The 24,223-nt window shown below is 42.6% G+C and overlaps 2 protein-coding genes across 4 annotated transcripts in view; one reads left to right on the top strand and one right to left on the bottom strand.

Annotated features, from left to right (window-relative positions):
- Window positions 1-5,580, bottom strand: part of LOC115192486 (acyl-CoA-binding domain-containing protein 6) — a 35,900-nt gene extending 30,320 nt beyond the window's left edge. For 2 of the 3 annotated variants that reach the window (XM_029751047.1, XM_029751048.1), the window contains exons 1-3: window positions 5,128-5,579; window positions 3,509-3,573; window positions 3,178-3,274 (exon numbers count right to left, since the gene is read on the bottom strand). In XM_029751047.1, the coding sequence (XP_029606907.1) occupies window positions 3,178-3,274; window positions 3,509-3,573; window positions 5,128-5,403 (438 nt within the window). In that variant the 5' untranslated portion in view covers window positions 5,404-5,579. Of the gene's footprint in view, window positions 1-3,177; window positions 3,275-3,508; window positions 3,574-5,127 lie in introns of all 3 variants that reach the window. The other variant, XM_029751049.1, reaches the window with a different exon arrangement.
- Window positions 5,581-7,398: 1,818 nt separating this feature from the next.
- Window positions 7,399-24,223, top strand: part of LOC115192482 (xenotropic and polytropic retrovirus receptor 1 homolog) — a 103,126-nt gene continuing 86,301 nt past the window's right edge. The window contains exons 1-2 of the mRNA XM_029751045.1: window positions 7,399-7,835; window positions 15,907-15,958. Coding sequence (XP_029606905.1) covers window positions 7,767-7,835; window positions 15,907-15,958 — 121 coding nt within the window. The 5' untranslated portion in view covers window positions 7,399-7,766. The remainder of the gene's footprint in view (window positions 7,836-15,906; window positions 15,959-24,223) is intronic.

Here is a 24,223-nt window from a genome sequence, read left to right as displayed (position 1 = left end):
TAACGCTCCCCTCACCTCTTGTAATAACAGTGAGTCTGTAGTGGTGTGTGCCACACTATTGTGATCTAAGGACAGTTCAGTATTCCCCTAACTAGTTATCCAGTGAACACTGTTCTCCCCACCTAAAACAAGCCAACTGTGCCATACAATGAAAAACAAGAGCCACTGAGAGAATTAGTTTCCTTATTCACAGACAGCAATAGGTTCACCTCGTCACGATTCTCTCACACATTGTTTAGAGGCGACTCCAAAACATAGGTAAAAAAGTGACATGCATAAAGTCTGTTTTGAGGAGTATATTTTAACTGTTCAAATAAAATTGCTGAAATCATTTTGTTTTGCATTTTCTGAACCGCTAATACATGCTGTAATGATAAACATGTATACAACTGTTTTTTAGGTCCTCAGTCTAGCCTATGTTCTATAATCTCTTTCACAATGACTCACACAAGACAACAAGCAAATTAGATTTAATTTCCGAGGGGGTCATGGGCAAAAAACTAAAAATAACAGCACATGCACTTTTAGGAGTGCAATTCCCTTCTAAACTCAGAATATTCGCTAATGCATTTCCTTTTCTAATGTAAAGATAGTGCAACCAACAATACAAATAGGAGAGAGGTCAAGAACTGACTATTGTTTCTGCTGCCTTTATCCCCATCCAGCCTCTCCTAAATCTGTTTGTCTGGACCCTGGTAAGAATAGACTCCCTGTGCTTTGTTAACACTAATACAATCACATCCTTTTCAGAGGGGCATTTGTGCATTTGCCTTCCCCTGGCATTGTGCCAAGCTAGGGGCCATGTCAGCATGTATTGGCCCCGATGGCAGAGCCAGAGAAAGGGATGTGTCAGGCTGGTCTGCAGGCCACTGATGCCTGCTGACACTCATATTGTGGAGGGGACAGAAGGGAAAGGAGAGAGAGGCGGGTGGAAGGCACTAACTCAAACAGGACCGGTGACAGGCTTTTATGTCACACCGCTAAACATCACTCTAAATCTCTCCTTTGGGGATGGAGGTTAGCGAAGGGGACATTTCTTTGTGCTGAATTTTCATTCGGGAAGAAAAGTGCATTTGGGTTTGTCTCATGTTGGTACTTTCCTCAGCAATGTTGAATAGAGGTCAGAATGGAACAAACATACATTTTTCCCTGCATCCATTTTATCAAACCATACCCATGCTGGAAAGGACACAATGAGGGACTGGTCTATTGAGAGTACTGTATCCAAAAATGTTGTGTTTCATTCAGCCTCTTTGCAGCCCCCTGCCCATCGTTTCACTCCAGGCAGGGTGTCTTTGTCAGCTGTGACACTGTGCTTGGCCTGTTACTGTAATGGGGTAGAACTTAGTGAGTGAATGATTCCATTGCCCTACTCCCTGAGAAAACAGGCCCATGTCTGCATAACAACACTAGCCTTCTGATGCAGGCAGGCAGGCACACCACACCAGATAAACAATTTGAGCACAGTAAACATATTTATTTAGGCTAGATCAAAAACCCTCTCAATAATGTAAAAAAAAGTCCTAAGAGCATGAAAACTAAATAATTTCTTGGAGTTGGTTTGAGTGTAATCTGTAAACATTAAAGAGATGACGGCATACAAAGCTAAAACAGTCTCAGGTAATGTTACATCTGCTGTCTCAGCCACTGCCTGTCACCAAGGGTGTACCCCAAGGCTCGATCCTAAGTCCCACGCTCTTCTCAATTTACATCACCAACATAGCTCAGGCAGTAGGAAGCTCTCTCATCCATTTATATGCAGATGCAGTCTTATACTCAGCTGCCCCCCCCCCCCGGATTTTATGTTAAATACTCTACAACAAAGATTTCGTAGTCTCTAACAAGCTTTCTCTGCTTGTAACCTTGTTCTGAACACCTCCAAAACAAAGGTCATGTGGTTTGGTAAGAAGAATGCCCCTCTCCCCACAGGTGTGATTACTACCTCTGAGGGTTTAGAACTTGAGGTAGTCATCTCATACAAGATGACTAGATGGTACACTGTCCTTCTCTCAGCATATATCAAAGCTGCAGGCTAAAGGTAAATCTAGACTTGGTTCCCTCTATCATAATCGCTCCTCTTTCACCCCAGCAGCCAAACTAAACCTGATTCAGATGACCATCCTACCCATGCTAGATTACGGAGATGTAATTTATAGATCGGCAGGTAAGGGTGCTCTCAAGCGGCTAGATGTCCTTTACCATTCAGCCATCAGATTTGCCACCAATGCTCCTTATAGGACGCATCACTGCACTCTATACTCCTCTGTAAACTGGTCATCTCTGTATATCCATCACAAGACCCACTGGTTGATGCTTATTTATAAAACCCTCTTAGGCCTCACTCCCCCCTATCTGAGATATCTACCGCAGCCCTCATCCTCCACATACTACACCCGTTCTGCCAGTCACATTCTGTAAAGGTCCCTAAAGCACACACATCCCTGGGTCGCTCGTCTTTTCAGTTCGCTGCAGCTAGCGACTGGAACGAGCTGCAACAAACACTCAAACTGGACAGTTTTATCTCAATCTCTTCATTCAAAGACTCAATCATGGACACTCCTACTGACAGTTGTGGCTGCTTTGTGTGATGTATTGTTGTCTCTACCTTCTTGCCCTTTGTGCTGTTGTCTGCGCCCAATAATGTTTGTACGTTTTGTGCTGCTACCATGTTGTGCTGCTACCATGCTGTGTTGTCATGTGTTGCTTCCATGCTATATTGTTGTCTTAGGTCTCTCTTTATGTAGTGTTGTCTCACTTGTCGTCATGTGTGTTTTGTCCTATATTTTTTTATTTAATTTATTTTTAATCCCAGTCCCCGTAGGAGTCCTTTTTCCTTTTGGTAGGCTGTCATTGTAAATAAGAACTTGTTCTTAACTGACTTGTCTAGTTAAATAAAGGTTAAATAAATAAATAAATCAATAAATGGCAGAAATACTAAGCATTTGTCTAACAAGTTGCATAGTCAGTCAGTGTCCCCTGCTGGTCAATGCCCCATACTGCATTCTTAGGTGCAGGTGGATCTGTCAACGTTAGTTATCTTTTTTTAGAACGGTTCAAACATGAGAAAGACATTTGTTTCAGTTCCCACATTGCAGAGTTTCCTGCATGTGGAGATTGTATTATGTACATTTGTGAGATCAAATGTAGTGTAGTATTGGATTTGTGAGGGCTTTTTACCTTCTGACTGCTGTCTGGGTCTAGTGAAGTTACACACGAAACATACTCCTGCATGGCCTGTTCTGCGCTCATGTCCTCAAGCTGCTTCCATGCCGTCCTGTATCAAAACATAACAAAAACATTCAGCAGGTAGTTTCTCTCCCTCACAAAAGCATTAAAGAGGACAGGACCATACAGTAGGTGAGTTTCAGTTTGGAACAAGAAAAAATGTCATGTAGATCTCGAAACACCACTTACTCCAGGGCATAGTCTGATTCACCCACGCAAATCCATTCCAGGAATTGAATACACACATAATATCAGCACAATGATTAACAAATTCCAAACATACCATTTTCTTTGACCTTCAAAATCGAAAAACCCAGGCTTTGCTGTATTGCACTTCCCAACCTTGACCTGTGAACATATGAAATACAGGTGACTCAGGAATGGAATAAATAGCCTAAACACCTGTTTGACAGCTCTCAGCAGAACCATCACTAGCAATTCAATGGCAAACAATAGATTGACATCGATTCTACACCTGTTTGCAATTTGCGTACATACCTGTGGTAAAACTCCCACCCCACCACAAGTCAACAAAATAGCGTAACAATTATATTATTATGGATGCAAGGGCATGATGAACAACATTTAGTGGCACCAATAGCTAGAACATAACAGACGTGAATGTAGACTGAATATTTATGCCATTTGCTAGCTACACTACATGACCAAAAGTATGCGGACACCTGTTTGTTGAACATCTCATTCCAAAATCATGGGCATTAATATGGAGTTGGTCCCCTCTTTGCTGCTATAACAGCCTCCACTCTTCTGGGAAGGCTTTCCACTAGATGTTGGAACATTGCTGCGGGGACTTGCTTCCATTCAGCCACGGGCATTAGTGAGGTTGGGCACTGATGTTGGGTGATAAGGCCTGGCTCGGAGTTGGCGTTCCAATTCATCCTGAAGGTGTTCGATGGGGTTGAGGTCAGGGCTCTGTGCAGGCCAGTCAAGTTCTTCCACACCGATCTTAACAAACCACTTCTGTATGGACCTCGCTTTGTGCACGGGGGCATTGTCATGCTGAAACAGGAAAGAGCCTTCCCCAAACTGCTCCAAGCACAGAATCATCTAGAATGTAATTGTATGCTGTAGCGTTAACATTTCCCTTTACTGGAACTAAGGGGCCTAGCCCGAACCATGAAAATCAGCCGCAGACCATTATTCCACCTCCACATAACTTTACAGTTTGCACTATGCATTGAGGCAGGTAGCGCTCTCCTGATATCCGCCAAACCCTGATTCGTCCATCGGACTGCCAGATGGTGAAGTGTGATTCATCACTCCAGAGAATGCTTTCCACTGCTCCAGAGTCCAATGGTGGCGTGCTTTACCACTCGAGCTAACGCTTGACATTGCACATGGTGATCTTTGGCTTGTGTGCAGCTGCTCGGCCATGGAAACCTATTTCATGAAGCTCCCCACTAACAGTTCTTGTGCTGACATTGCTTCCAGAAAAAGTTTGGAACTCGCTAGTGAGTGTTGCAACTGAGGACAGACGATTTTTATGCGCTTCAGCCCTCCGAGCTCCCATTCGGTGAGCTTGTGTGGCCTACCACTTCGCGGCTGAGCCGTTGTTATAACAACACTTACAGTTAGTTGTTATAACAACGTGGCACCTCTAGCAGGGCAGAAATTTTACAAACTGACTTGTTGGAATGGCGGCATCCTATGACGGTGCCACGTTGAAAGTCACTGAGCTCTTCAGTAAGGCCATTCTACGGCCAATGTTTGTCTATGGAGATCGCATGGCTGTGTGATGATTTTATATAAAATGTCAGCAACGGGTGGGGCTGAAATAGTCAAATCCACTAATTTGAAGGGGTCTCCACATACAGTATATATACACAAAAGTATCTAAATAACAAATGGGACCATTGGGATGTGCTGCTATCTGATAGTCACCTGTTTATACCTAGCATACAGGTACAACAGTTGTTCCCTGCTGGCCGTCTGAAGTAGATCTCGAAGACGGTCTGCTGCTGCCTCAAATTCGTGTTCCAATTCCTCCCCTTCCAGTCGATGACCAGGGTCACCTGCACCACAGTCGAATTTCCCTAATCCTAGATCTGAGTCGGAGTCCGATCCTCCGCCGAGAGGATCTCCTGTATCAGGCCGAGCTGGATCGGTACCTGAGCCTGTGGCAGAATCAGGGGAAGACGATGGCGTGCGTGAAGCCATTGTCGAAAATAAAGACGGTTAAAAAAAAATCTGTGACAACCTTATATTGTCGCTTTCAGTAGTTCATACAGGCTATGATTTAATCCGTTATCGCTGAGACGGACTTGTTTGGACTTTGCACGAATGGTCCGTCTGTAGTACACCCCACTAAAAGCCTCGGGTAGAACTTAGACTAGGAACAAAGATTTTAACCTAAAATCCGGACAGAAATCCATGCTTCTAGTGGTACAGACAGGTACTGTCTATGACAAGTACAGAGTACAGATTTTTTTTTAAAGACACAAAAATAACCGTGGTGTACTATATATGTGGATACTATATAAGTATCATAAAAAGCCCTGATAAAGGCCTGTACCAAGCAGGAAAGCGTTGGCGTTCCTTAGTTCTTTAACCTCTGTTTTAAAATATGTTCTACCGAAATGCCAATATAGAAAAAGTGCCTTGGTTGGGAAAGTCAGTCACATGATACATTTTTGTAAAATCTATTTAATATATTTTTCGTTTAGCCTATAATGCGCACCATCATTTGTTTTTCTGCCTCAAAACTGTAGCATCCTTTGTCGAGAAAGTGACCACGCACGGCGCCAGGCTACCCAATATAAATGATTCTAGTCTACTTGTTGCTCTGACAAAAGCAGCTTTATTTTCATTATCTGGTTAAATGAAACAGAAAAGACAGAATCAAAAATAACCAAACTGCAATTTCAAACTATGTAACAGTAGCCTGCTATATTAGCAAATGTTGTCCAGCAGGTGGTAGTATTTACAATATGTTGATCCGTTATTGCAGGTAGCAACAATAAACCGCACGCACCAACACCGCTGTTGGCCGAAAATCTCCCCCTGCCAGAATCCCCCCCACCCCTTCTAATTTCCTTAATTTTGTGGCTAGAGTCAAATACTTGATGTGGCACACATCAGAGTCAAATACTTTATATAGAACAAACTTCACGTCAGGATAGGCAACCGAAATTAATAATGAATGTACGTGTGTTATATTAAACATAGAGGAGGGAGTAAAATGTTGGCAAGCAATAAACATTTCAGAACAACTATGGCTGAATTATTATCCTTACACTTTCAAAAATACAAGTCGAATAAGACAAGGGAGCGATGACAAATTTTAGCAAAGAGATTTATTTAGTAACTAATAAAAATCAGTAGCGGATTTAGGTTCAGGCGACATGGGCGACATGGGCATCTTGCCGGGGGCGGCTCCCGGAGCCCCCGGGGGCTGGCGGGCGGGCACGGGCGCTGAAGGGGGGGTTCGCCCAGGGCGCCATACAAGCTAGAACCGCCACATACACTTGTAACAAATAGCCAAACCGAAAACTGCAGACAAAAATGCTTTCTGCTACTAAGATCAGTGAAATGTAGGCTAAACTGACAACGGAGTGAAGAGCAGAAATCTCAACTAGCAAGCAAGTCTCAGCGATGAAGAACGCGAAGAACGCGAATGTGTAATCAGCATGATGGAATGGAACTCCAAGAGTGTGCAAAGCTGTCATCAAGGCAAAGAGTGGCTACTTTGAAGAATCTAAAATCTATAATATTTGATTTGTTTAACACTTTTTGGGCTACTACATGATTCCATATGTGTTATTTCATAGTTGTAATGTCTTCACTATTATTCTACAATGTAGAAAATATTAAAAATAAAGAAAACCCCTTGAATGAGTAGGTGTGTCCAAAACTTTTGACTGGTACTGTATACATATTTTTTCTCTCATTATACGATAGGGTATGGAATTTGAGTAGCCAATTCATGTGATTATGTGGCCTTGTAAAAGTTGGGAAGCATATTCCCAGAAAGTCTGTCAACAGATGATCTCACACCTCTAATGCATGCAGAACATAGGCTGTAGCCTACATGTGGATAGCTTTTCTACAAATAATCTACCAATAATTTTCTATATTTTAACAGCCTAATAAAGACAAAGGAAGCGCAGTACAGTACAGCCGTCAGATCACAGACATTAAAACCATCTTCAGATAGGATACACACCGCGCCGGCTGTCACTGAGGAGTGACGCAACCACGTTGTTGGCTGAATGCGATGGCGGACTGCTATGTCCCCAGACCCTACCAGAGATCGAAGGGAGAAAGTCATTGAATTTGCACCGGAACCGTTATATCGTAATCAAACCACCTGTTATAGGGCGGGAGGATTCTGTTCCGCCATCCCTCTTAAGAATAGTATGGGACAGAGTTTATTTGGAGTACGTTATTTTGGACAAGACAGAGTGCGCTAGTGCAGGCTGCCGCATGCGAGCCAGGAAGTTGACAGATATAGCAAAACTCGAGTCAACAGGGGACAGTCCTAAAAGGAATTGCGAGGTTGAAGATATAGCTGCTCCGACAAAATGAAATTCGCGGAGCACCTTTCCTCTCATATTACTCCGGAATGGAGGAAACAGTACCTTCAATATGAGGTAATGTCACACGATTGTTTTTAGAAGTAATGCTTTCTGATTTAAAGTGAGAAAAGTCCCTCGACTCCATAGTTTAATGAATACCTACTGAATTAATAGCATAATATGGTCTTGCTATTAGTCTTGGTACATTTTATTAATCTTGATTTGTGTTTTTGTTACAGCTGTCACTTTAACTTTTAGCCTACTTCTTGAATTGTGTAACAAAAGATTGCTTGGATAGGCTACTAGATAAGAATAGTCTATAGTTTATAGTTGGCTGTTGCGTAACTTTCCTTTTGGTAAACCGTGCTGTCTCAGTCTTTTTTGTTTGTGTTTAATTTAGTGTTGTTTTGTCATCTTAGGTCATGATTTTATGCATCCTAGTTATCTTTGTGCAACCATTCCTGAAGCTGTCACTTTAATTGTAGAAGCCTTTTGTTCATAGATAAGATACTTGCTATTCATAGACCCTAAGCATTTATTCATTTTGTTAATTGTTATTTTATTTACAAGGTTAGTGATGATATTTACGGGATACATTATGATCTTTCTCTATATTTGATGATGTTGACATATATATGTCACCTGCTCAGGTCGCCATCGCGTGCGCTACATCCTACATTACATTGGGACGCTGAACAATTAGGATGGTATTTGTGTGGCTTAGTCCGTTATTGTTTTCCAGTGTTGGAAACCATACCTCCCAATATTTTTTAGAATGAGAAATGTCACTCTTTTAAATATTATTTTAAAACATATAACTATATATATATACATGATTATGCATAGGATATTCTCTGTGAATGGGTAAAATCTCAATACAATGTTTTCATTATAATTCATAAAATGTAACTGTCCTGAAACATTTTGCCTTGTGACACAACATATTTGATTGAATAATGCTATTATGTAAGTTATTTTGTTAATTGCAATTTTTGTAAATGAGATATTATGCCTGGCTTTGTTTGACAAGCATTAATTGAACCGACCAAAATCACAAAGTCTAAAACTGGCCATGTTTGGTTGTATCTATGGTCTGGAGAAATCAGAGAAAGGGTACATCCAGGACAGGGTCTTTGTTGGGATATGTATGAGCATTTTCAAGGTCACACCCCACATCTTCTTGGTTCACATTAAGAGCCTGAGTGAGGACAGGCTCTGACAAGGCTGCCCCATTCCATTTTGTTCTATGAATTATAGACAAAGATGCTGATGCAAGCCTCTGGAAGAGTCTGAGTCTGCATTCCAGTATCAAACTTGCATGCCTCACTATGTGGCCATATACCATACTATAGAAAATACAAGTTTATATACATCTTATAAATACCTTTATTGATCTACCTAACTCGTTAAGTAGGTACAGGAAGCTCTATGCGTTCACTTGGATGTGGTGAAGGTAAAACACCATAATAGTCTTTGTCTATACTTGCAGCCTGACGCATGTAGTACAAGGACAAATACATGGCCATATCAGCCATTTTACACCTCAGTCAGCTCTGAGATGGATGACCTGAGATGGATGACGGATTCTCTGGCATAGATTGGCATACCATCAATTGCTATGCCATGGATAAATAATCAGTATTACTAACTAAATCACTTTGCTTTGTGAAGTAGTGGTTGATGAGTGGACTTTGTCTTTTTTCTCTGAGTGTGAGGGAGGTATTGTTTGGTCTTGCATTAAATTAGGCTTGTGTGCTGGATTGATGGGAACTGGTCAGAAATATTCTGATAAAAAAATATAGCACTTTACATTAAGTTAAGAGCCTCTGAATCTTAGAGAAGATGGATAACTTAATTTTATCCCCTGGAAATATTAAGGGAATAAGGTTATGGCAATTCGAGGGTAATGGAATTGCGCTGAGACTTAAAAAATAAAAAAACACATACAACTCTATGCACAAGGATTACTTTTAACAATTTACACTGAACATTTTACAAAATCAAATTCACTGGAAGAACTGTGTAGATGCAAAGTTTGGTAACAGTTTTTACGTTTTTATATGTGACCACGTTTTTCAAAAACCAAAAACGATGTCTGTGGACGTTGAAATCAAGGCCAGGACGGGCTGACCAAATTTGAACTACTTTTCAACGTCCATGGACGTCCGGTGTCGGTGCTCAGTGGGTAAGGATGCTGGTTACAGTAAATGGAAAGAGAGGGGGCTCATGGGTAGGGTTCAGTAAGAGTCGGGACAGGTGACATTAACTAGAGAGAAAAGACAGAAAAGCAGAGCGAGAGAGGGATTGAGAGAGAGAGAGGGAGGGGTTGTCCAGACTGTTTTCACACTTGCTTTGACCACCAGACGACAGAAAGAGAAAGAAAATGGTAATGAGTTGAACATAACAGTATTCCGTTGGAAGAGAGGACAGTAGCAGGTGACCCATCTGTGGTCTGTGACTACTATGATTTCACATTGTATCCAATTCAATTGCATTAATTCCGTTAAAGATTATTTTGGAAATTTCGTTAACAATTTGGTAACAACATTTCAAGTTTGAATCAGTTAATAATTCATAAATCAAATAGGTATCAGTAAAAACACTAACTAACTGGTAGATCTAGATTTACTTGTTACTTCTGTGAACTTTCATTATCCTCCCTCTTCATGAGGGAGAGAAATTAGAAAACATAATGTGGATTTTTGGTAACAGAATTTCAAGACACAGGGCAATGTTTCTTAAACTTACGTAAGGAACATCATTAATCCAAACTAAATATAAGTGTTGATATTAGTTGTCAGGGGTCTTCAACATTGTTATGTGTTGATGTATTTCTAATACCTTTTTAAGACTTTAACTGGTAGATGTTTTTTAAGACCCCTTTTTCCATCTGTTTGACCACTGATCAAAGCCTTCGCTTAATCCTAGTATTTAGGATAGAAAATGGTTGGAAATGTTATAAATGCCTTCATTTCCCAATAATACTCTTAGCTTTCATTTGACACCAGATTTGACATGCTTCTATGAACTTCAAGTTGGAGCTCATGGTCGTTTTACATGTACATGTCTGTTTATTGCCAAAACAGAGTAGAGATCACTCTGTCCTTGAGACATTTCTTCAACAAGGCTTTGTGGAGGAAACATCAGCAACAACTATTCTCCCTGTTATCCCCACCCTTTAGTTTGGTCTTTCAAGCATTATTACCATCCATCAATGACCTTACTCTTTCTTTGATTTTTCCAAAGCAACATTGTCTGGATTCTTCTAAATGCCTTTGGCTACAACAGGACAGCTGGGTAGGCTGCTTGGGAGAAAAGATGCCTCTAATCACTAAAACGCTTGCATGGGAATTGAGGAATTGACAAGGTGATAAAGTAATGAGGTCTGCTCATCCTATGAGACTGTCCATTTTAAACACCTGTTTAGCGTTGCGGTCCGCTGCGGGTCATTAGGAAAGCTGAGCTCATTCCTGTGTGAAAGGCTGGCATTATTACAGAGTAATCTCACTCTTCTAGATAATATGAAAACAAACAACATTAAACTGCTCCCTTTATCCTTTGTCCTTTTTGTTTTATCTCATGGATATTTTCCTTTTGGCTAGTGCAGTTGGTACATGGTCTTGGTTCTTGGTTCCATCTAGTCTGGCCCTTGGTCTGGTTCCTGGTCTGTTCTGTGTGAGTGTGGTAAAGCAACAGAAGCTGTAACATGAGCAAGGTGGAGAGGGTAATGAGGCAGCGTGGGTGGGCGACAGAAGGAAGCCTCTTGTGCTTTTACCTCTGCAATCGAACCACTTGCGTGGGTTTATATGTTCAGGAGAATGCTTGTGTAAACGACGTTCCTATTCCTAAGGGACATGAAATTATTATCATAAGCAGGTACACATGTTAATTACATGCAGTGGTTACTGTGCGGGGCTCATTTCCCACTCTAGCCTCTCTGTGCAGTGTTTCAACTGTCAGGTAGGCCTATATGCAGGTTTCTGAGCGCTGCCAGTGGCACACATTGCAAGATGACTCACTGCATAAACTGGATAATGTGAACCATAAATACAAATGATTGGTTCATATAAACGTTTTCACTATTCCAGCCACTGACATTAACAAAAGATGCATGGTTAAAATGAGAACAGAAATCATTGCACATGACATGATGAATATGATCATGCTAGCCTATAGCCAACACAAAACGACACACTTCTGGTGTAATGTATGCATCTTACTTAGACAACAGAGATGGCATGGCGAGCTTCCCACACCTCATCCTCTATCCCCTACTGAGAAGGCATCTGGTCTCGGTCAGTCCTGCACTCAGAGATCCACTCCGTTAAAGTGATGATGAGAATCATCGGCGTTTCAGATCTCAGACCACCCAGCACCTGCAGTATTGTAGTTGATATAGTTATTTTTTACTACTGTACATCTCAACAGAAGACTATCAGCCCAATTAGGTTTTGGGAGACCTGCAGGTTGATCTCTGTAAGCTGGTGTACTATGCTACAGTCGGAGCATGCTAAAAAGAGCCGCCCTGCCCCTTTTACCATCGGTGCTATTGCCATGGCAATATGCCTACATCTTGATGAATGCGTCCCCTCTGCCTCTTCCAACTATTAGTCTGGACGGTAAAGTCCTGCTACACAGGTGGTCTCCTGTGAAGAATGTTAACTACAAAGGAAGTGTTCGATATGAGCATAGAGTAATATCTGACTGCAGTGTTGGTGTTCAGGTTGGAAAATGAGCAAACAGAGTTTCTAAGTAGGTTCCTCCGACATTGTATGATTAATCATCATCCTTTCCTCTCATATATCCACGTTATCCAAACATCGAATAAACGGTTCCAGAGAATGGGGGAACGGAACATAAACTACACATATGGTTGTCAAGAAGACACTTTTCTCTTCATTATGCGTCATTATTTAAATTATTCTTTGTCACATCTAAGCTTTGAATCAAAGCAGTATTGGTTGTACACTGTTGCACAAGACACAAAGTTGATCATGCGGGTATGTGTCTATCCCACTGAAGGCCCGAGCCTCATTTTTTGGACGTCCAAGAAACGTGTTCACAATTACTGCTATTGCCCCAGAGTTAGATTGGTAGGGAGGAATAGTGATATATTCAGGTCCAGGCCTCACAGAATAAAGTCATGTTAAGACGTATCTTGTAATTATCTGTCCGTATCCATTATCTGCAAGGTCAGAGTGATCGAAGAAAATACCCACATTCTGTAGAAAGAGGTGTTTGTAGTATAGGCTACACTGCAAAAATGTAAATCTAAGTAAGATTAAATATCTTAAATCAAGGCAATATATGCTTGTTTTTTGTCTGACAAGATATTTCTTCTTGCCAGGCAGTTTTTATGTTAGAGCATTTCACTTGTTTCAAGCTTTTTTGTCCTTAATGATCTTAATAAGATAATATAACTTGTTACTAAGACTGTATTACTGGTTCTGAGTAACTTAATGCTTGAAACTAGAATTACCAGAATTATAAAGCTGTTTGATCAACACTGACAAGTACAAAACTGCTTTGTCAAAGTCCGAATGTCTTATTTCAAGCATCCTATCCTTTTCATCTCTTCACATATTAAGAACAGATAATGACCAAATGGAATTCACTGTTTTATTGTCAGTCTTACACACAGCACAGCAATCATTATGGGGCAGCAGGTAGCCTAGTGGTTAGAGTGTTGGACTAGTAACCGGAAGGTTGCAAGATCAAATCCCCGAGCTGACAAGGTAAAAATCTGTCGTTCTGCCCCTGAACAAGGCAGTTAACCCACTGTTCCCTGGTAGGCCGTCCTTGAAAATAAGAATTTGTTCTTAACTGACTTGCTTAGTTAAATAAAGGTTCAATAAAAATACATGTAAAGACAGTACACTTTTCATATCTTGGGAACACACTATGAGTCATTTGAACTGTTGTACAATTCTATTACATCCCCAAGATGGTATTTGACTTATACATACGTTTGGCTCTTGTTGCTAATTGTGTAATAAGCTTTTCAGCATCCACTAACTCAGTGGCCTGTGCAAGGTGTGGTACCTCAACTTGATAAGCCATGATGTTTCTATGAAAGCATATAGTTTGAAGTGGTTGATATTCTAAACAATAAAGCCTAGAATCAACAACAAATATGTTTTTGACCAGTCCAAATTCTGGCATATTACCATTCAGCACTTTGGCAAAGATCATGGACTTCTGAGTTATGTATTTAATACAGTTGATTTGGTTTACTTCATTGAACCCTAGGAAGTCCCTCAATTTTCCACGTAAATATTGTTGATCTTTAACCTCTGATGCAGGTCCCATCTACTTTTCATTTGAAAGAATTGGATGCATTGAACTGTCAACATTTTGGCAGCTTTCATATATTTGGTTCTGATTGAGCTTGGAAGCCCATTGTTTAAAGAAACAATGTTTAGACTCAAACCGCATATACATATGTCTAACCATTGGACCCAATGACTTTATCTGTGATGGCAAATGTATCATATAATGCTGTTTAGGTGTAACATTGCGGTCTGGAAAAAGCTCCTTCCAATGCTTCAAATGATTTTCAATGAGTAACTTCAACCTAGACACAATCACAATGGAAAGAACAGGTGCAAATACCATCTGTCCAATCTCTATTAGCTCAATTATCAGTTGTATATATGCACTGACTTCCAAACTCTCCAAAACAAATGGCAATATCCTTAGCAGGACAAGCATTTGCCCAGATGACTGTTTTAGTTTACCATCACTTGACGTTAATGTACAAACAGAAATTGGGGATGGCCGATCTCTAACATCTAGAGGGGAATAAGGGAATCAATCAATCTGTCCTGACACAACAAGATGATTCAAAACACATTTGATTTCCAATGGGGCTACGCCCTCCAGAATTACATGCATGTCTTGCGGAGTTTGTTGTATGATATCAAAGGCTGGGAATTCAACTAACTTGCTCCTTCTATTGATCCCATATGTTGTTCTCAGGCTGTTACGAAGCAAGTCCGTCTGTGCCTTTTCTATTTCATCACACTGTCTGACATGCTTCTCCAATGTCCTTTTAGTATATGCGTCCTCGTTGAAGTGTCACTGCATGTCCTCAAAAGAACACTCACTGTGTCAGCACTTACTGTAGGCAAAGCCCACACCCTCTTTGAACCCTGCCAGTTTATGTTGTGCCAGGGTGTCTCCACAGAGAGAGACCATGGCACCATATATCGTTAATAGTTTGCATTTTAACTCCACTGTACAATGCATCCATGTCTTCCTTGATTCTATTCAATTTTACATCTACACCAGATTGACGGAGGTCTGCTGATCTAGCCATGGCAGGTAGCCTGATAGCAGCCAGTTTAGACCTGTATTTTGGATTTATATTTCCTAGGGTGTAGTACACCATTAACAACTTGTTTTTTGATGCAAACGATCCTAGTGGATTACAGAACTCTATTTCATCCGTGTACAGAACAATCTGCAATGCATTTGGTTTCTCTGAAAATAAGGGATGTGATTTTAGAAGAGCACCATCAACAATGTCATGAAAAAAAACTTTCCCTGCACATCTGTGGTCCCTTTTCAACCATAGACAAAATCTTTGGGTGTGATAAGAACTGTAAGAACTGATAAGAACTAGCCTCTATCTCTGTTTCATTTGAGAGATGTGAAATGTGACAGGGAAATTGTGTCCATCAGACATCATGGTTAAATACAGCGGCTTTGATGTCCTATAACTTCGCCTGGAATCATTATCTTCACACATCTTGCGGATTGTTGCCGAAGGATGGTTATTTTTCCCTGTAGACATTATGTGAACTTGTTCTCAACTAGCCTACCTGGTTAAATAAAGGTGAAATAAAATGTACTGAGTTTGGACATTTCAGATATACTATAATATACTACATAGTTTTCTTTGTCTTCTTTCTTCGTTTGTGTGAAGTAATTGACTTATCAAAATATTCATGAGAATGGCTATGTAAGTAGATTACTTGAATTTATCAATCAATGATATCGTGTTCATTACGATCACCCCACTAATTATTGCAATCATTTACTCATATGAAAAGGCGTTGATGGATTTGATTAAACATCAACAGGTCATTGCTTGTACAGTAGAGAAACTGATGAGTGATTATCGCTCTGTTTTTTCCTTTTCCAGGCGTTCAAGAACATGCTGTATGCAGCCCAGGACCAGGCCCCATCCATAGAAGGTAAGTCAACTCCTGGTCCACGGGCAGAATGAGCTCGCCGCCGCACCCGTACTGACAACCCAAAATAACAGGCCCTGCTAAAAATAGAGACAATTCCAGTGATCATCCAGCCACCCCTCACACGACCCAGCAGCCACTGGGTGCAGTGACTTCCCCGCCGCTGTGCAGTGCTGAGATAAGGCCTTTGGCTATAATTAATATACAACGTCAGGCTGCTAGCGAGGCGTGACAGGGACCAGCGTAATGGTTTGTTTTTAGATGCAGAGGGATGGGAGTTAAGAGTTCTTCAGTTGCAGTGCAGTTAGTCACTGGATGACCACAACAGAGTTCATTGTGAGTGGAAAGAGTCCTCTTATAGAAGTCCTCTAAATACAATGGTTGCATAATACACGCTCAACATCCAACAACAATATTTAGATGAATGCCTGAGTTGTCATGCTAGAATTGGTTTACATGGCAGAATGCATATCCTACTTACATCATACACAGAAGTGCTGCTCTGTGTGGAGGACTGCGTGAGGACTCTCCCCAGATGTGATGGTTGAACGGTCTGCCACTGATCTGTGAACAGTGTCTAGTTCTAGTTCACTGGGGAGCTGCATCTCTCTGAAGGTTCTACTTCCAGGAGACTGGGCCGACGGGCCGGGCCTTTCTGTTAAGGTGTGAGAGAGACATTATTTCCAGTCAGTGGTTCTGTGTGTGTGTGTGTGTGTGTGTGTGTGTGTGTGTGTGTGTGTGTGTGTGTCCAAGCCTCCTCTGGTCTGACTTTTATGTTTCCAAAACCAAAGTTCTGGTGGAATGGAAAAGAGGAAGTTGGCAGGTGCGGTTGACAGGCTAGGAGATGAACAGGGCTGGAACGAGCATGCAGGAAAAAGAAGCAAAACTGAGAATTTGCTCAATGCTGCCCGGGACCCACTCTGACTGTGTCCATGTTGACAAGTTGAAGGTATGGTCGGTTTGCGCTATACGACTCCAAAAGAAGACTCACTCACCACTCATGAAGCATGGAATAATCTGACAAAGACCACACTGTCAGCCTGTGTTTATAGTCTCTAGTACAGTAGTCTCTAGTCACATCGTGGTGAGAGGAGAAAAGCCTAGTGAACGGCCGTTGACAGTACGATTAATCAGCCAAACTTTCACCTCATATTTCAACCAATGATGGCATGTGAAGCCTAAATGACAGAGTTGTCTGTGTGTCTAGTTTGGTGATAACATATGAGCTGTCTCCTTTAAACATTCTCCTGGGGGTGTGAGGTTGGCCTTATCCCCAAGATGGCTGATGAATCACATCCTGTCTGCCCCCTGTCAGAGCTGCCATATGTAGGTCACTCCTGAAGCCACCATGAAGAGTAAAATAATGGAAAAACAGAGAAATAGGAGAAGGAATACATGGGACCAGCTACTGTACTGAAACACATATTGAAGGTTGTTGAATTGTTAGACACTAATGCACTGTTGGAGCTAGGAACACCAGCATTTCGCTACACCCACTGTAACATCTGCTAAATGTGTAGAGGCGAAGGTCGAGAGACCTTGTGAGAGGCGAAGGTCGAGAGCTGTGAACTTCTTCCAAAACACGACCCAACCAAGTCGCACTGCTTCTGGACACACTGCCCACTTAACCTGGAAGCCACCTGCACCAATGTGTCGGAGGAAACACTGTACAACTGGCGACCGTGTCAGCTGGCATGTGCCCGGCCCACCACAGGAGTCGCTAGAGCGCAATGGGACAAGGACAACCCGGCCGGCCAAACCCTCTCCTAACCCGGACGACGCTGGGCTAATTGTGCGCCGCCTCATGGGTCTCCCGGTCGCGGCCAGCTGTGACACAGCCTGGGTTCAAACCAGGATCTGTGGTGACACAGCTAGCACTGTGATGCAGCGCCTTAGACCGCTGCGCCACTCGGAAGGCCCTGTGACCAATACAGTTTGATTTGATTTTGAACCCCTGTACTTCAGCGCCAGACACTTTACTTTTCATATGAGGAACGAGATTAACAGGCTTCCCGTGAAATACACGCTTAGCACAGCATTTCTCGTCACACAGACCCTGTTTCAAATCGGATTGAGTTAAAAAAGGGATGATTTTATTATATCACCCCTCAAAGAAAGAGTAATTACGGGAATGTGATTTCTGAGAAGTTTTTCTCTCTCTCGACGGCGAGGCCTGCCGTGTCTGAGTCAGGTTTGGTATTCTGTGAGAGTACTGGTGCCTCCGGGAGACAATTTACTGGGTTATTACCGCTCCCTCGAGCTGACCCCGCTACCTGAAATAGTTATAGTAGAGATTCAACATGAAGGAATACAGCACTTCAAAAGCCACTGTAAGGGCCTTCTCTTCATCCAGGCTTCTATCAGATACCCCAGAAGTGCATGTTACTCGAACCAACAAGGAAATTGGGCAGTTGTAGTCCCTTAGGGTTTGAGATTCTTTCTATGTTTTATACATGCCTTTTCAATGATTAAGGTAGGATATGCCCTACAGTATGTGTATGATGAGCACTGTGAACAGGGCATTGGAAGCCTAAGGGGATATGAAGTTCAGCTCCACAAGTTGAGCTCCACAAAGAGTGTTGTCAACAAGCACCCCAAGACATTGATGGGTAGCGGCAGGGGTAGCAGCACAGTGGGTTGTGTGTCCACTGTTCTCAACACCGTAGCCTTTCCTGTGGTCAGGCTGAGGACATGGTTTGGATGGTTTGGATGTGAGAGACATTTTACAAAGATATGAATGATACAACTCCTGACTCAATACTGTATTGTCCATACAATACTACCTGTTGTGTTGATGAAGGTTTTAGTCTGTAATCAATTCCCAAACAATTGCTACACTGTGACCTTCTCTATAAAGGAGTAAACATAAACCTGTTTTCAGGACTGATGAGGAAAGTCATTTTTAATTTGGACAGAAATGCATTGATCAGCGCTACCTACCTGACTCGGATAAATGTTCAGTAATTAGGAGAGCTTGTTCTAGTTCCATACAGCACCAGAGTGCTTGTAGTGTCTTCTATGGCATTTAACCTCTTGGGAGATCCTTTGTTCTTGCTCCTTAGTTTTAATTAGAACAGCGTTTGCACTGCAGCTCAGTCCAGGAGAATGAACTGAGGAGCATCTGGCCTGAGCTCAGGCTCCTCCTCTCTGTCTCTCTCCAGTAAGATTGAATTAGATCAGGGATGGGCAACTTTGATGGGGGTTGGGGGCCGCAAAGAATCTGAACTCATCATGAGGGGCTGAAGTGGCTCGCGGGTCTGCTAACCCACATTCATACACACACATGCAGTCAACTGATTTGTGCAAACAATCTACTACTTAACTCTCTTATACTAAATGCATTGTACCAGATTTGGTTAATTTCCTGCAATAACAATTTCAATGGGGGCCACCTGGAGGTGCCCAGCGTGCCCGGGCGGTATTCGTTCATGGTTATTACAAGTTTAGATAGCTGGCTAGACTAATTTATCAATAAAAACAGTGAGTGACATAACAAGAGGAAAGCTGCTGATGCACAACCAAGTTTCGAAACGGCACCTTGTGTTTTCTACTCTTCTAACTGTCAACAATGAGACCCTGACTGAGTTCAAAAGAAAAAGGCCCCGTTTTTGGAAATTGATCCGCGGGCCTACAAACGGGGGTCTCCCTAAATTAGATCAAGTCCAATTCAATTAGCCTGCCGATTATGAGATTTTAAAACGATAACTGCAGATAAACACAGCAATGGGAGGAATTAGTGTGCCTCCGGAACTATTTCTCAGTATTGTTACATGCCTTAGTGGCCTAGTCTATTGGCAGAGTTACATCAGGGGGGTTCTAGGATGATTCACATGGGGAAGGGCGGGGTCCACCCCCCTCCCCCCACAGCTTGACCAAGGTAGAGGGGGAATGTGGGGGAAAGGTTGTGCTGTTGACTGCTCACAGGAGGACACCATAAAGATGATTTCCCACAGCCAAGCACGTACACTAAGTTAGCTGTCTTTATCACAAACTGGCAGTAAAATGTTTTATAGTCTCTCTAGGTTGCTCTATAATACGTAGCTTGGAGGACTGAAAGCCAGGCGTGAAACGGCAGTTTGAATGGAATGAGGGGAGTCTTTACGTGTCTTCCCCTGAGTACAGTCGTTGTTGATGTTTGATGCATGATGCCTCTGTATCTGTAGTGGTTCAGTGTTATTACTGTATGGAGCAGCAGCAGTTTGAGACGGACTGTAAAAGGATAAAGCACCATAATAAAGAATGATGGTTCAGTTGAGCAGAAGAGCAGCCTTCTGGACAGGCTGAGCCCTCCCCCCTCTCTCCTCACAGCAGTCCCACTGACCACTGTTTCTGACCCAGCAGGCAACATGGCCCTCAGTGCAGCCTGATTACACTGTTATTGCAGTGGAATATTATATGACTGTTCCAGAGGAGGCTGGTGGGATGAGCTATAGGAGGAAGGGCTCATTGTAATGGCTGGAATGGAAAATATGGAACGGTCTCAAACACATGGAAACCATGTTTGACTACATTCCGTTTATTCCATTACAACCATTACAATGTGCCCGTCCTCCTATAGCTCCTCCCACCAGCCTCCTCTGGACTGTTCATACCTTGATTACACAGCTAGCCTTTGTGTTTTGTATGGAATACAATAGATGTTATAAAGTATGTGTTTATACTATACTGCTAGCTATTGGCTCAGCCAACCATCTTCAGCCCCTTTGTCATGTGGAGTTTTTCTTCCTGTGTAGCTCCTCATAGAAATCCAGGGGTGAAACCTCAAAACCGTTTAATGTTTTATGCAGCTGAATCAATAACAGCAGAAAAGCAATTGTGTCTCAACTTCAGCCCTCAGGTTCAATACCAGCAGATGGGCTCCAGCATACTTCAGGTAACTCAGACCAAAGAGCCCACCAATCAGATTATTATGTAGGAAACTTGACATGGAGGGAGACAATATTAGAAGTTATCTTGCTGGTTGTAAAATGTGTGAGATAGTTGTGTGTGTGTGTGTGTGTGTGTGGGTGGGTGGGTTTGGCTGCAGCCACAGACAGACTCCCCAGTCTGCATTGGTGAAGGTCGTCCAGAGTGGAGCAGTAAGCAGAGCTGTTATCACAAAGGAGAGGGGGACAAGCTTGTTGCCTGCTGAGAGAGCAGGCACTAGCAATTAGCCTGCCTGCTTTTCTCTGGTCAAAGACCACTGAACAACACTATGCTCGATCTCTTTCATCCTCAATATGGCAGTCTTTTGTTCACGCACCTCAACTGAACACATTTACTATTGCACTTCAAAACCACCATTGCATTAATTAAGGAAAATAAACACGGTAGTAAAAACGTCGTCACAATGGCTCCTGTTGCCTCATCGCTGCCACTCCCCTTTTAGTGCCAATTAATTCGTACGAGGAGGAATATTAATGTGAGATAAGTACGTAATCCACTTAATGAAAGCGCTAACATGAATCACACTCCCAGAGACCTCCACCTTCCAGGCTGCTTTCCACTCGCAGCTCTCCGCCTTCTGCGATGGGCGGCCTTCCATTTTGTCTGTTGCTGTTGGTTGCTAAAGGACATGGCTGGCTATTTGAAGCCTGGTGGTGGTATTATTTTAGTGATTGTTATTCCACTCACGTGTGTCTAGGTCTAGCAGCTGTTATTACAGTGGGCCCGGCAATAGGAGAGGCCCCTGTGTGGATCTAAGCAGGAGCTCTGAGCAGGAGCCTTCCCCAGTCTCAGTAGCCCAAGGACACAGCCCTGTACGTTCTGGGGGCCAGTAGCCTAGCAGCCAGGGTCTCCCACCAGCCTGCATTATTGATGGGCTGCTTCACAAGCTGCCTCTCTGATTTGGATGAAAATGCTAATTGCTCAGTGTTTGTGGGTTTATTCCTCCTTAGCAGCGCTAGCTGCCTGGTGCCACCCGTATCTCCGTTTTCTGGCCGTGCATCTGTAGAAAAAGCCTTGCGTGCTACTGCTTTTACAGGAGGAGGAGGAAGAAGCCTGGGGGCATTTATCAAAGTGGAGATTGTTAAAGATATCAAGGAGTTGAGGGAAGTCTACTAGGATAATCAACATACTGACTGGTGCTCCAGAGAGGGAGATGGGAGGATGGGGAGGGTCAATAAAGAGCTGAGAGGAAACTCAAGGTTATAGATTAATCGAATCAGGGTAATGAACAATGAAAAAGCAGGGGACTAATTGGATGAAGGAGTGGGGAGATGTGGCCTTTTCACTCCCTCTCCTTACAAGTTGCCCTTTATTGGGATGAATCTTGTCCTGGGGTAGAGCTAAGGTTTCCACTATATGGGCCAGCTGCAAAGTCAAAATGGGCTTTTATTTTAGGGTTAGGCATAAGGTTAGCAGTGTGGTTAAGGTTACAGTTAAGGTTAGGGTTAAGTTTAAAATAGTACTTAATTTGAACAGTATCCGGCACCTCTCCGTTTTGTACCGGAACATATTTGGCTGGATCCTGTACCTCTCACCTCATGAGGTGTACCTGGATCCTGTACATCTCACCTCATGAGGTGTACCTGGATCTTGTACCTCTCACCTCATGAGGTGTACCTGGATCCTGTACATCTCACCTCATGAGGTGTACCTGGATCCTGTACCTCTCACCTCATGAGGTGTACCTGGATCCTGTACATCTCACCTCATGAGGTGTACCTGGATCTTGTACCTCTCACCTCATGAGGTGTACCTGGATCCTGTACCTCTCACCTCATGAGGTGTACCTGGATCCTGTACCTCTCACCTCATGAGGTGTACCTGGATCCTGTACCTCTCACCTCATGAGGTGTACCTGGATCCTGTACCTCTCATCCTCTACTTTTTGCAATGTAAACATTTTAACAAAAGCGATCAAAGTTCTTTCGAGTTGCCTCCACTAATTCTCCTGCCCCGACAAAAAACATATAGAATTACTGCTGTCTGTTCATAAATAAATGAAGTCATTCAGAATAGCCTACTACACCATGAGAAGGTCTATCATTTAGCCACAGAGGATCCATAGCTTCTTTTGAAAAATAGCCTAGCTGTGGATTGTAGCCCAATAATTAAGCAATAAGGCCCGAGGGGGGTGTGGCATATGGCCAATATACCACGTCCAAGGGCTGTTCTGATACACGACGCAACGTGGAATGCTAGGATACAGACATTAGTCATGGTATATTGGCCATATATCACAAACCCCGAGGTGCCTTATTGCTATTATAAACTGGTTACCAACATAATTAGAGCAGTAAAAATAAATGTTTTGTCATACCCATGTTATACGGTCTGATATACCACGGATTTCAGCCAATCAGCATTCAGGGTTTGAACCACCCAGTATATAACAAGGAATAGCCTACAGTTGGGAACGCGTGGCAAATCTGTCAGTGAAAAAACAGCATGCTGACAAAACAGGCCTTTTGAAATATTTACAGTACAATCGTCTCCAATAGTCTCCAGTCATGTAAAATTACTTAGAGTTGCATGAAATGCATTTGTAAAAGGCCACATTTTTCCCAGACCCTAGGCTACTAAAAAGGTTCCTCATGTGTGTGAGAGAGAGAGAGAGAGGAGAGAGAGAGAGAGAGGAGAGAGAGAGAGAGAGAGAGAGAGAGAGAGAGAGAGAGAGAGAGAGAGAGAGAGAGAGAGAGAGAGAGAGAGAGAGAGAGAGAGAGGGAGAGGGAGAGGGAGAGGGAGAGAGAGAAGAGAGAGAGAGAGAGAGAGGAGAGAGAGAGAGAGAGGAGAGAGAGAGAGAGAGAGAGAGGAGAGAGAGAGAGAGAGGAGAGAGAGAGAAAGAAAGAGAAATAAAGAGAAAGAGAGAGAGAGAGAGAGAGAGAGAGAGAAAGAGAGAGAGAGAGAGAGAGGAATCTTTTGGTTATCACTACGGCAACCGCTTCCAGGAACGACACAATATTTACATCTTACAGTTATTCAGAAAATAGGCAAAAGGAATAAAACGACAATATGTACATAAGAGAGAGCACATTATCTCTGCAGCTATAGTGCAAGAGAAGAGGGGGAAAAAAACCTTGATAGATGAAAGTCTTTCCATCCATTATTCATCTGTGAATTTGATCTCGCGTGAATGGGTGTTGAGAATGGGATGGGACAGGGGAGCGCACCAGGTTATTGGTGCTCGCAGTAGTCCAGGTCTTTCCGGAGAACTGGCACTTAGCCTTTTAAGGTATATGAGCAGTAGGTCTGTCAGTAGGTTAGCGCCATCTCTCTCGTACAAAGGAAGTATGGATGGAGACCAGCATGTTAGTGTGCTGTGTGTTGGCAGTAATCTGGGTATCA

The sequence above is a fragment of the Salmo trutta genome, chromosome 4, assembly GCF_901001165.1.
Source record: "Salmo trutta chromosome 4, fSalTru1.1, whole genome shotgun sequence".
Classification (NCBI taxonomy): domain Eukaryota; kingdom Metazoa; phylum Chordata; class Actinopteri; order Salmoniformes; family Salmonidae; genus Salmo; species Salmo trutta.
Note: the sequence above shows the minus strand (reverse complement) of the source record. Positions and strands in the feature narration are given on the sequence as shown.